The sequence below is a fragment of the Lycium barbarum genome, chromosome 8 (genome assembly GCF_019175385.1).
Source record: "Lycium barbarum isolate Lr01 chromosome 8, ASM1917538v2, whole genome shotgun sequence".
Taxonomy (NCBI): Eukaryota; Viridiplantae; Streptophyta; class Magnoliopsida; order Solanales; family Solanaceae; genus Lycium; species Lycium barbarum.
This window is the reverse complement of record NC_083344.1, coordinates 73,305,761-73,319,649: the sequence shown is the minus strand read 5'-3', so window position 1 is coordinate 73,319,649 and position 13,889 is coordinate 73,305,761. Positions and strand designations below refer to the sequence as shown.

Sequence of the window (13,889 nt, the reverse complement as noted above, 5' to 3'; positions counted from 1 at the left end):
TTCTATTGTAGTCTATTAGACTTTGTTTTCCGATATATCATATAGTTAGCACACGTGTGATGAAATGTCCAATTTTCTATACGAGAAAGACTCAGCTTAAGTTCAGTCGCGTGTATGCTATTCATTCAAGCAGAACTCTACTAGCATTTGATAAGTAGCTTTTACATAGAACACAGATACTACTGCAACAAAGTACAAACCACATTATTATGCCATCTCAACAACTGCAACAGCTTCGCTGCATTATCTTCCCCATTTTTCTCAAACTATCTTGACCATTATTTACAAAAGTACCTGTTTAGTACTGAAGAAAGTCCACCACCTTGCTAGTTGAAGTACTTGCCTGACCCTGGTCACCTTCATCCACAAAGATCCATGTCTATCTTGAACTCCTCTCCACAAGAACAATTGATACTGTGGGAAATTCTCTGAAAGCAAAAGTTACTAATTGAGATTGAAAAAATCAGTTGATAAATTAACTCCATCAATTGGGATATTTGGAATTTCTTTAAAGTCTAACATTGATGTCAAAGTGCAAAGAAAGAGTGGATATTTCTCAATACCATCAATTTTGCAATCTGGAGTTGTAAAGACTGCAGATACTCTGCCTCTCCAGCTTTGTCAAAGAGAAGTGCTTGGTACTCTTCTTGTAAGGATTTGTTATCCATTTCCCTGAGTTGTGTCTGCACAATAATGCATGATGTTTGATGATTGACTTTTGGAGGCTGATGCTTTGAATTGTAGAAAGTGTATTTTCTTTCAATTATTTTGATTAAAAAATTAGAAGCTATGAACATTTTCTTTTTCCCCAAAGTAGATGTCGTGATTTCAACTTTCTGATCTCCCAATAAGTTAAATTTGATGCATTTTGCTGGTCAACCATATCCAAAGCACATGTTTGTTGCGTAATAGCAAATGCCAAGATGGATTTGACAAGCACTTGTTTTCATTATCGAAAGAGAAATGTTTTGAGCTAAGGCTGAATTTAATATATATATAAAATAGATTGTAACTGACCTTGACATCCATCATCTTCGAGTTCACAAGCTCAATACATCTCCTTACCTGTCAAAGCAGGATGCCTTTCAGATTCTTGTATTTGAATGAAACTGAAAATTACTGTATTTGAATCAGAAACAAACTAAATAAAATCTCATATGTTAATTTCCCTCATATTAATCTTAACAATAGAATTTCGAGATTTTCCTTTCTTCTGTCCAGAAGTCAGGATTGGGGGATTTAGGTATTGATAAAACATAGATCTTAGTGTGGATTTAAAGTATATAAATAACCATTAAAGCACCAAAGGCTTCCATGGAAGAGGAAAAATGTTGCAACTACTGTACTGGTTAATTAAGAAAGTCAACTTCAGTAGCGAGGACAATACAGGGGTTATGATATCCTGTAACAATTCTGCTTTGGGATACAAGAAATCTGAGGGGTAAGGGTCAACTTTACCTTCAAATGTTGAAACTAGAAAAGGAAGAAAGACTTCTAGGATCATTGAAGATCTCTGACCTCCATTCTGACATATCAACAAAGCGACTCGGTAGGAAAATGTGTCTAGACGGAAGGATATACTTCAATGGTTCATGACAAACAACTAATGGTAATAGCAATATCTTTTTAGGGTCTTTCTTTGTTTTTCAGTTCCCAAGGAAGGGCTTGTCACCACACAAAAACGGAATGGTCAGAACTGTTTAAGCAAACCTGGCTGCTCTCCGTGACAAGTTTGGACTTCAGCTCACTCAGCTGGTTAAGCTTTGTTTTGGCGTCTTCCGAATTCATCTTCAGGATTTCTGCCATGTTATCCTGATTCTCTGTAAATCAATACGATTTGCTTCAAACAGGACAAACAGGAAAAAGAAAAAGGATAAAGATAAAGAAAAAGAAGTTCAGGCAGAGGTGAATATATAGTCTACAGGGTGATTCCAAAATTAGCTTGTAGCATATTGAGATGCTACTGTTGCTAAATGGTCATTTCTATCATTTGCATTAACCCACTGACATCATGAAAAGAGAATATAAACTAACAGTGCCATACCTTCAATTTGACCAGTTTTCTCACCAATTTTGTCCATCACCTGAGTGCTTTAGCCATCAGTTCCAGTAGAAAATTTTATGATGAGTAAAAATCTTATTCAGATAAGCCACTCTAGCATATTGGCCAAGAAAAAGCTACTCCAACCCATTTTGTGGTAGAATGACAGCCTGACTAGGCAGCAAGTAGTTACTCTACTGACAATGTTGATAGAGTATCTACGAAGTTGGTGTAACGAAGGAAACATCATATCACCAGTTAGTTTATGCTCAAACTTGAATGTCAGATCACCAAGCCATGGCTCATACGTCAAAGTTTTCCAAAAAAGTGCCATTTGGGAATTAAAGAAACTACAAAGTATTGTCAAATCAAAATACACCAAGTCCAAAACCACTATGTCTTCAAATCCATTGAACAAAAATTCTTATAAGGAGAATGCAAAGCTAAATTGAGTGAATAAAAAATTGAATCTAAGCAGCTTGTCTCGGCCAAACCCTTGGGCTTCATAAATTTCAAGTCAGTTTGATAGTTGCACTTGGTAACTACAGAAAATTTGTAAACCTACAACACATTCAATATTGCACTTGAAAAGATATGAATAACATAAAATAACATAATTTAAACTGTAATCATACTATTCTTAGTAACTTATACTTCGTAAGGATCTTATTTGCTTTCAGAACTTGAAATGGAATGTGTGCATTTGTTTATCTTAGAATACGCCTCTTGTTATTACCTCGACCTGGATTTTGAGCATTTGTTTTTCACTTCATTGGGTGTTTATATACACAAATTAAAAAATCTTACTCGGTTTATCTGTTGACAATTTATAATTCCAAGACAATCCGTAGAGAAGAGCACCAAAATACAGAAAGAAAAAAGAGCATTTTGACTTAGTAGAAATACCTGGCCCTTCTCTCCAACACACAAGTTCTGTTTGTAATCTTTGATCCAACCCTAAAAGTAGGAACCATTACTTGGGTTCAAAATAAAGGTTATATAGTTGAACAATCTAAGTGGAAAGCAACAGAGAAGGGAACATGGATAAAAACCTGCTGTTCTCCTAGCTGAGCAGTTACTTCTTTAACAGTCTTAGCATAATAATCACTGTTATGACAACCACATGCATTTAGCATTATGTATTGTCCATCAGAAATCTTTGATATATGCTTTTCAAGTTACCTTTGCTGTAGAAGTTTTGCTGACAGGTTGTTTCTTTCTTGTTGAAGGAGCTCTGATGTCTGTTTGACAAACAAGGATCAAAGAATATATGCTATATCACATGATTCCCAAAGACAGCCAACTTTCCTTATCAGAAGATAAGTTTATGAAAAGTAAGACCTTGCAAACCTATTTCCTAAATAACCAAAATTCTTCTCCCTTCTATGCAACAAAGCTAAGAATTTGAACTCCAAAGATTGTTATTCTTTTAAGTACTGCAAGAACATAGTACTTTATAGCTCGACAGTCAACTACTAGTCTACTTCCATATATGCATTTCTTCATCCTTCTTTCAACAATATGTTTTAGAGAAAAGACGAGACCAATGTTTCACTTTTTACATAAATTTCATCCCCACTTCTGAAAATAGAGGATTGAAACTAGCCTAATCTTTATGTTGAAACACATTTACTTCTAAACTTCTGATTTAGAACCCATGTCTAGTTGGATTATGGCTGTTAAGCTGAGAACATACAGAGTACCTATTTCTGGTTTCATGTACCAAATTTAGAAACATCACTAATCCCACCCATCAAGGGCAACATGAAACTTTTAGTTTCAGCTCTGTTTCAAAGTTAGCTGATCCCAGCTCATAGTTTACCTGGTTGAGGGTGGATGAATCAGCTTCTAAAGAAGCATTTTTTCTTTGTTTTTCCAAAATCATGGAACAGATCTGCCCCTTTTTCTCCAGTATCCTCACAATTTCCTCTCTGAGATGGCTTGCCTGACATTTCACTGCATTGTTAAGCAGTTCAGAAAATGCGGTTTAGTTGTTGCAGAGCTCTGTTATTCCACATGGAAAGTAATATGTGATTATTAGAAAAACATGAGGGAAAAGAGAAATCAATGCTCTCTAAGGTAGAAAAGTCTTTTTTAAGATTAAGAGCTCCACAATATGCATTTTTCATGCAATAGACCAAATTGCAAGAGATGAAGCAGAAAGTGAAGCAAGGTCAAGATAAATTCTAATGGTTTCAACCCTGTGAAAATAACAAAGATTCTGGAAGTGCCCATCCACAACCCCCATCAAAGAAGAAAAAAGACAAAAGGAAAAAGAAAAAATCTAACAGCAAAAGTGGGACATGTTGGGGCTTATGTTCCCCAAAAATAAACAGGTATCCTATTCCATCTGTTAAACTTATCACCTGTGGGTAAAATTCTATGCAGAAGAAAAAAACACAGGAATGCAAGGGACACTGCACATGGATAAGCAAAAAAAAAAAAAAAGGGAAGGAAAAAAGCTTTAATCATTGCAGTACTGTCGTAATTCTCCCCCTATCATAGTAATAGATGAATATGTAACTGAATCTCATAATTTGGTCTTCTTAGGCCTTCAAGATCTGATGCATGCCTCAAAGATGTCATTTTATCATGCATTATGACCATAGCTTAAAAAGATAACAGTGACAGAGGGATAGAGTAATAGCCCGTTATCAATCGAATTCCGACCCATGCGTTATTGGCCATCAGGATTTTCTCAGTTATCCAAAAAAAAAAAAAAAAAGGGCGATAGAAGGAAAGATGGAAAAGACCGCGGAAATCAAAATAGCAAGTGTTGCAAGTGGAAATCCTTGTTTAAGAATCCCTAGACACATGATCACAACACGTGGTTACTGTATGTATTGTCCACAGTCTTGATCTCATATGATCTCTCTTTTTTTTTTTTTGATGAAGTAAAAAGATATCATTAATATCATCAAGAAGATGCAGAAATTTACAGAGCTGAGTACAAGGACTCACAAACAAGAGTAAGCACAGTCAGTTCTATCAACTAGAGACTTAAAATCTAAAGAAGTGACAAAATCCAAAAAGAGCTCAATGCTAGACACAGGAGTCAGCTTGAGCCAGCAAAAAAGTTGTATCAAGCACTTTGATTTTAGGGAGACACTTGAAGTTGAGAATTCCATCGAAATATCTTCTATTTCTCTCTGACCAGATGCACCAAAATAGCTCCAGGAACCATTAACCAAATATTCTTGATAGTCTTAGGCAATAGAAAACCAGAAGAAATAACAAGAGCGAGCCAGCAATAACATAACTTCACCAAATGAGAAGTATAAAGGCCAATCGATCACATTCAAACTAAAGTTGGCACAAGAGCTCCCCTACAATTGCATAGACATAAACAATTCATATGCACTCTTACTTCTTCTAGTAAATCAATGAAACAGAAGTAAGAAGGCTACCATCCATGTTATGAAAATGCCAAAAAACATAATACAACTTGGCAACACTGAACAGCCTTGAATATCTGTCACAAGTCCCGATCTATGTGCAGAAGAATGATTAATCTATTCCAAAAAATGACTATGAGTTTTTGCAATACATCATTAGAATGATACTGCGAAGAATTAATCGTTACTGCTTACTCACAAGATAAACTGCTAAACATACTCTCAAATTGCATAAAGTTTTGACAAAAACAAAGGAAAACAAGTCGAGGAAGTGTTTAACCTGATTTAATATCATTTTGGAGATTTAGCAGTGTAGTGATTTGCATTTGCTCCTCGGCTGTTGTCTTAACTGCTTGATCCTCCACATCTGAAAGTGATTCATCAAATTCAATTTCAAACTATACACACTGTCATACGCAATTTAAAAGGTGCAAGCATACAGATACATAAACGTAGTACGAATATACAGACGTGAACATAATTTGAGTAAACAATTTGGAGAGAAATAGGCCTAGATTGATGAGAAAATGTGAAAGTAGATAGTGTTGGAGACTGGAGAAATGAGTACCATTAATTTGAGTGCGCAGGGTCTTCATGCACTGCAAATACTCTTCCATTTTTGCAGAAATTACTCAATGCGTAGAGCTATGTGGTGTAGATTTGGTACAGAATTCGCGAGTTTCTCAAGGCAATTTTTGAAGTTTCCGACGCGGCAACGGAGGGTGAATATTCTGAATTGGAGGGAAAGCTATCAACTGTTTTGGATTTATTAGAATGTGGACTGACGAGAACATTTGCTTGATTTTTGCCGAACTGAAAAGTATACTACTTTATACAGGTACTCTACACCAGATAGATCTTTTAAATTTGGGTAAAGGGTCAAAACTTACCCTCTTACCTTCATTTATTAGCTAGTTTTGTCCTCCGTTATAAGTTGTAGTTATTTATATCCCTACCACTATGAAAATTAACAAAAATACCACTCAATTAAAAAAATTTCCCCAAATCAACCTCAATTCCCCAATTTCACTTAAATACCCATTTTTCCTTTTAATCCGACCCGACCCCCCTCCTAAAATTGCCCTTTTTACTGTAGTTGTTATGCTTTATTTTATGTTATTTTTTAAAATTTATTTCAAAGAAAATGGTACCCTTTTATATTTGAAATTATTTAATTTAAACTTTTCATTTTATTTTTAATGACACGATTAGCCATATAAGTGTGAGAATATACCACTCACTCATCTCAATTTATGTGATATAGTTTGATTAGGCATGGAGTTTAAGAGATAAAGGATAACTTTTGAAATTTGTGGTCTAAAACAAGCTATATATATTTGTGTGGTTGTAAATAATTTCATTAAGGTTAAAAATGGAAGTTTTCAGTTAAATTAATTCCAAAAATATAGAAATGTATTTTTTTAATAGATTAAAAAGCAAAGTGTATCAGATAAATTGGGATAGAGGGGGTATTATGAGGAAATTAGTTAAAAGGTGTTTACCCGAAAAACGGTTCAGTTGAATTTGTGTTCGTGGTCAAGGACACGTGGGCCAAAGTGATCAGAAAAGTAATATAATTTGTAATTAAAATCGATATGAACGAAATATAAGAAAAGTAAAAGAAAAGAATAACACGAGCCTTGATGTAGCTTTGAACTGGTAGCTCCGGACAAGCTACTAATTTTGTTCTTGTTGGATTCGAATTAAAACAGCAAAGAAACTTAAGGACAATGCAAGTGGAAAATGTATGTTATGTATATCTCTTGGATTTCGTGTCTTTTACAATGAAATGACAAACCCTATTTATACTTGGGCTAAGGGGTACACATTCTATGGATTATGCCCTCATAAATAATACTACAAATTAATACCATAGTAATAATGAGCAATAAAGAGAGCACTAATGCTCATTATTATTTCGTAGAAGGTGCAGAGTCTTTTTGTAACGGTTGACCGTTGGCCTCTTAAATTGGTATCGCGTCGCTCCAACGGACCACCGAGGACATGAATTATATCGTGCCCCTGGTGCAACAGAATTACCTTTGGAGCCATTGAATGTTGACTTGGAACTGACTCACTGTTACTGACACCTATCATCATAATATTCGTCCAGTTATGTTGTATGAATTTAGCCCAATATAGATAGTCCCCTGCTTCCCGATGACTCGAACAGTTGTGACCGAGAGGTGGAAGAGGTTTGCACTTGACCCTTTTAAGCGGGAACCGAAAACATCTAATCACATCGAACGACGCGGTAGTTACCAGAGTCGTCACTGCCCATTGAAGGCGGCGTCGATTGACGCTTCATGATGACTTGCGAATCCTCGTTTTACGAAAATCAAAAGATTTTCCTTCCCTATGTAAACTCAGAATCCTTCCCAGATCTTTTTCATTCATGCAACTTATTTCTTTCCTTTCATGCACTTGCTTCTTTTACAAAAGTCGGAAAGTTCTCCACAAAAAAATCGTTATCCAACTTCCGCCATGGCACTCCCACTGCCTAGACCTATGCGCTCGCTTTCTTCTTCTTCTCACTCCTCTTAGGGTTCTCCATCCCAACGACAAGGGAAAGCCCCTGAAACTTCCATTACTCGAGAAATTGACCTGGGTTCCCTTGCCGCCGAAATCCTGCCCCTCGATTGTGCATATGTGGGAGATTTCTGTATTGACACCCGCCATGAATCAATGGGTGAGATCAATTCGATGATAACTAGTGACAACCTCCCCAAGGTGTATGTGGACTGTAACTGGGGCCCCGAAGTCGTGGCCTTCCTAGTCGGAGCGGAAGGCAGGATGACGCACCATGTTGAGGGCTACTCCATGATTCATACATACCCCTTCACCATTGGGTTTACGCTTCCAGCCCCTCGTCTAGTTGAAAACTTTTGTTGTAGGTACTAGGTCTGCCTTGGCCAACTTACCCCCCAATTGTGGAGGACAATTTACTGCATCCAACACCTTGCCGACCGTGCCGGATTAGCCTTCACCATCCACCACTTAATGCAGCTTTACTCCCCTCATCTGTTCCGAGGTGGAATGGTTCATATGTTCCCCCGGGACACCCGTGGGCTGATAACCAGTGCTGAAGATAACTTCAACCAGCGACTGCTTCGTTATGATCCAAACTTGTAAGACCTCGTAAAGTCCGTACAAAATTATGTTCATGATTCAGGAGGTGAGAAACCCAAGAAGGAGAGTGTTGGAGTCGAAAATATGTTTCAGTTCAGAAAACCCAGTGTTACGCCCCAAGGGACGGTCCGTAACGGGTGTTACGGTCCGTCATTTATACCGTAATAGGTACGCTTGAACAATCACCGTCTCATAACTTTTGGACCAAAGGACGGTTCATCGTTACGGACCGTAACACGTGTAACGACCCGTAACGTAGTAGTGGAAACCAACCTCAGAAACTCGGACCTCACTGGAATTTTGACGCATGCTATGGCCCAGTGTTATGGACCGTAACCTGTGTTACAGACCGTAACACGGTCCGTAACGGTGCCGCGTCTGAGACTATTAAAAAGACGGAAATTCAGTTTTACTTCATAATTTTCATTCCTGTCAAGCCCTAAAACGAAAACCCTCTCCTCTCAACTTCTCCAAGCATCAAGGTAAGCCCCTTAATACTATCCTAAGTGAATTTCCATTAATTTCCCATGAATCCTAAGTAGAAATTTTATGCTCTTAACATAGGGTTTTCAAGAAAACTCAATTGAAAGGAATTCAAGGCCAAGGATTAGGATTCTTCTTCCAAGATCAAATTCTTATTACAAGTTAGAGCATTACCAGGTATGTAGAGTTTCTATCCACGTGTGGGAACATCTTTGTTCTTCCCCAAGCCACGTTCTCCCATGATCATACAAGTTACACCAAAACTAGGGTTTTAGCCATGTTCATGATAATCCTAAGTACATGTACCATGATATACTATAATTGTATGATTACTTCGTTATTGTATTCTTAATAGCCCCTTTTGGTTATTGAGAATCTGTTCGTAATCCATGAAAACCCATACTTTGCATTCCATGGGTTCCTACATGCAAGTTATTAACTGTAATGCTTATTTTCATGAATATCCTACATGTCTACAAGTTTTCATGCAATTATATTATATTATTATATCCATGCTATGATATAAGATACTCATGTTTAATACAAGTCATGTTTTATGAAATTCATGGGCTTCTCAGCCAACTATACCATGTTCATATTTTTGGGAGTTGCACAGATTACTGCGAAGGTTTCATACCTGAAACTACGTATGCCAACGTAGGATAAGGATCGCCTCGCCCAGTAGGACGATTCCTTCATATTTTCCCCATTGAGGGATTTGGATCCATTCATGTCATGTTCATGTCTTGTACCCCGGCAAGGTACAAGATGGCTTAGCTGATCGGGCAGAGATCAGTCGCCATGTGCTAGCGTGGTGGTTACATGTCAGTTATATTAATGCTCTCCCAACTTAAAATGCTTTTACTCAAGCTATATATGCATTCATGTTCATGTCAGATACTCATGTTCATTACCAGGCTTCAGTTTCAGTTTCAGCCCTTAACATGTTACTTTGATGTGCCACGTTTATTTCATTTAGTTGCTTTACATACCAGTTAATTCAATGTGCTGACATCCCCTTTTTATTGCTCGAGGGCCTGCATTTCACGATGCAGGTACGAATTTATAGGACGACGCCTCTGCTCATTAGGATCTCCTCGTATCAGCTTTATTTGGTGAGCCCCACCTCCTTCGGGGCTTAGACATTGTCTTCTTTTATTGGGTATACAGTTAAAGGTATGCTGGGGGCCTTGTCCCAGCGAGTATGTTTTCATGATCAGACTTTTGTTAGAGGTTTCATAGACTAGACAAGCCAGTTATGTCATGTTAGACTTTTAGAGTCGGTTAGCCGTTTTGGTTCTTTTATGATATTATCTGCATTCATGATCTAAACACGTATTTTTATTAGTATCATGACTTATTACGTTTTATAAAGGCTCATCATGCATTCACATTGTATTCCGCACATGTATGCCCCATGATGATTCGGCAAGCCATGTGATTCGTTCGGTCACATACAGTATGGCACTGAGTGCCGTGTTATGCCCAGGCCATGGTTCAGGGAGTGACAAAGCTTGGTATCAGATCCTAGATTCAAGCGTCTCAAGGGAGTCTATGAAACCGTGTCCAGTGAGGTCACTTTAACATGTGTGATGTTATATCCCGTAATTTATACGTTTGGATATTTCATGGTGGTCGCGGTGAGTTAAGGGAACGATCATCTTCCAAATGCAATTTAATGTACAAGTTGGTTATAAATATTATTTATGAACATCGGTTGTATGGAAATATTGGGAAAGGTTAAGGGTAAAAAGAGAAATTCAAGAAAATGGAAGAATTCTCTAGGAAAATAAAGAAAGGAGCATGTGGCCATTTCATAAGTGAAAGGGGGCTAATTATAAATAATGAAAGAGTGTATGGACCAAGCTTGCTTAAGAAGACTTTTAGTCTTCTTTGACCATTTTTAGAAATTTCAAAAAAAAAAAAAAAAAAAAAAGAAAGAAACCTCTAGAGAGGGGCATGTGCCCCTCACATGCTTGGAAGCTTATATATATATGACTAAGTCTTGAAAGGAAGACTAATTCATCAATTGCCAAGTCTAGAAAAATCAAGAGAGATTAAGAAAGAAAGAGAGGAGGAGAAAAGGGAAGGCCATTTCGGCCAAGACCTTGGAAAACTAGGCCCTTGATATCTTGTTCCAAAAATTAGTCTCTTCATGTATTCCTACTAATTCAAGGGTCCTCTTCAACGTGGTGCAATTGTTGAGGCACGAAAACTATCCTTTGTGGCAAGTCCAAGATTATAGTCAAGTGGAAAGTTAAGGAAGAAGGTAAGGATTCATGCTCTTTTATGTGTTATGGATGGTGTGTGAATATTGTTGTGTGTAAGAATGAATGAAAACCATAGAAATAATGTGTGTTGTAGGTGTGGCCGTGAGTGTATATTGTGTGTATGGCCGTGTATATTTGTTTTATTGTGATGGGATGGTGAGCAAATTTTATGTAGTATATTAGTTGTTGAAATGTATGGACATGGATGAAGAATTCATGAAAATATATATGTAGTTGTGTTAGCCGAAAATAGTTGCATTTGTGGAGAAATGATGAATCAATTTTACTAAGTATTTTAATTGTTGTGTTATGAATTCCATGAAGTTAAATGAGGATTTAATAGTTGGAAATGAAGTTGTGATTATTTGTGGATCATGGAAGGTAGTGTGATGTTATTAGTATGATGTTGTAGTATGTAGTTCATTAATTTGAAGGGGAAAGGGAGTGTGTTGTTATTGTTCTTATTGGAATTGGAAGGCATCGGGTGAAGTAGTATGTCGGTAGAATCATTTGAATGTTATGCAATGTGAATTGAATATGAATGAAATGTCATTAGATTGTGTGACAAAGGTTGCCAAGGTTACAATGTATCTTGGATTAAATTGTTGACATTGTTGGCATGATTGTTGGTAATATTGTCGATAGTTTGGCCGGGTTGAATTCCCGGATTATTGTTGATTCAAATTTGGCCGAGTTAGAACCTCGGGGATGGTATATTTACAGGGGAAATGCTGCCGAAATTTCGGCAGACAAAGTGTTACTTTAAGGAATCAACTTCTAAAGGCCCTAATTAAGTTTTGGTAAACATGACCAATTTGTAGATTTTGGCGGATTTGGAACGTGAATTTGGAGTATCAAAAGGAGCGGAAAAAGGTATGTAAGGCTTCACCCTTCTTTCTATGGCATGTCTTAGACGTAATAAGTCGGATACGAGCCGCGGGGACAATTCTATCCTCCGGAATCCGCACCTAAAGTTTTCTCTTTTTCAATCAGTAGAATTGAACTAAAAAGTGTGCAAAAAGTTGGAAGAATTTCCTAAACCTCTAGAACTCGCATAAATAGGACCCGACTACCCTAAAACTCTCACAAGTAACGCCATGACATGTAACATATGTAAATTTGGTACGCCGCCTCATTTGACCCGAGGTGGGCCCATGGTTCCTGGATTTTCCTTATTGTTCCGTTTGACCTATTTTGAAGAAGAATCTAAAGGAAACTTTTGATCCTTATGCTGCTTATCAAACGACAAATAATGTAGCTATTCTAATGAGAATATTTCTATGATGATAATGATAATGATGAAGTAAGGAAGAGAATATGTCTATGACAAGTATGACGGGAATAATTGTATGACTAAAAGTCTTAAAGGAAGGATTCAATATGAATACAAGAATAATGGACTAGTCCTTGAGTCCAACCCTATTCCTTTGTCATGACTTTATTTTCTAAAAACTCTAAGGTACATGAAGTAATGTTTTATGAGCTTTACGATCTTGTCCCATGTTTCCTTTCAACGCTATTCTTCGTTGGTAGTCTCGCCTTAAAATACTCGTTCCTTCAAGGTGAGACATAACGATCATGGTTATTCCATAATGTAATCGGAGGCTACCGACCTTACGTCACTCCGACGTGGACATGGTTTTCTTGGGCTCTCGAGCGTGTTGTATGCATGTTATAAGTATATGTATATGATAAAAGATCCAGAGCGCTATAGATGCTGATATATGTACATAATGCACGTATATGTATATGATAAAAGGGCCAGAGCGCTATAGACGCTGATATATGTACATGATACACGTCTATGTATATGATAAAAGAGCCAGAGCGCTATAGACGCTGATATATATATATATATATGATGTACGCATGTGTATACGGGGAAGATGGGAATGAGGGCAGAGCGTTATATACGCATATCCACCTGATCAGTTGGCATTACTTGACATGATATCGTCCCGGACGCGGGATGCCCGGACGCGGGATGTACATATTTATGGTTAAATGGATCGGCTGCCGACTCCTCGGCAATATGACATGTTCTATTTTATATATATATGAGCAAGAAATGTTTTTTTTCAAAGGAAAGCTAAGCATGCATGGTATCCGCCCTCAGCGGCCCTCATATGTACAGGTTATGCTTTTATCCTATGACATGTTCTATGTTTCCATGCAGTTGTTGTTCATACGCATATTTCTTGCTAAGTTACTAATCTTGCCTTACATACTCAGTACATTGCTCGTACTGACCCCTCTTTTTCGGGGGCTGCGTTTCATGCCGCGCAGGTACTCCCAGATGATTAGAAGACTTTACTGAAGATGTTCCAGCGGAGATGGCGAACTCCATTTGTCCCGGAGGATTGCCAAGTCCAAGTATATGCTATGATGTTTTGTTCTATGTTAGAGACTTTACAGACAGAGCAATGGGTATTGGGTTGTCAGTCTGTAAGCGGCTCCAGCAGCCGATATGTTATTATGTTTCATGTCACGAGTCTTACATCATGTCAGAGTTTACTGATGGAAAAAAAAATATTGGAGAGCTTACTATGTATGTCTTTCTTTACTGATTCA

General features: G+C 37.4%; 1 protein-coding gene across 2 annotated transcripts; it reads right to left on the bottom strand.

The window, feature by feature from the left end:
• Nucleotides 1-91: 91 nt before the first annotated feature.
• LOC132606195 (uncharacterized) lies at nt 92-6,283 on the bottom strand. Of its 2 annotated transcripts, XR_009569633.1 has the most exons (12): nt 6,005-6,283; nt 5,717-5,803; nt 3,864-3,997; nt 3,224-3,282; nt 3,094-3,148; nt 2,948-2,998; nt 2,045-2,084; nt 1,711-1,820; nt 1,018-1,065; nt 564-683; nt 295-428; nt 92-182 (listed from the first exon to the last, which is right to left on the bottom strand). XR_009569633.1 is itself a non-coding variant. In XM_060319584.1 (11 exons), exons 1-11 carry the CDS (start codon nt 6,051-6,053, stop codon nt 360-362), a joined length of 822 nt encoding a protein of 273 aa, XP_060175567.1. In that variant the 5' UTR covers nt 6,054-6,283; the 3' UTR covers nt 92-359. The 2 variants fall into 2 exon arrangements, 1 of the variants encoding a protein (XP_060175567.1); XM_060319584.1 differs by having other exon boundaries at nt 92-428.
• Nucleotides 6,284-13,889: the final 7,606 nt, after the last annotated feature.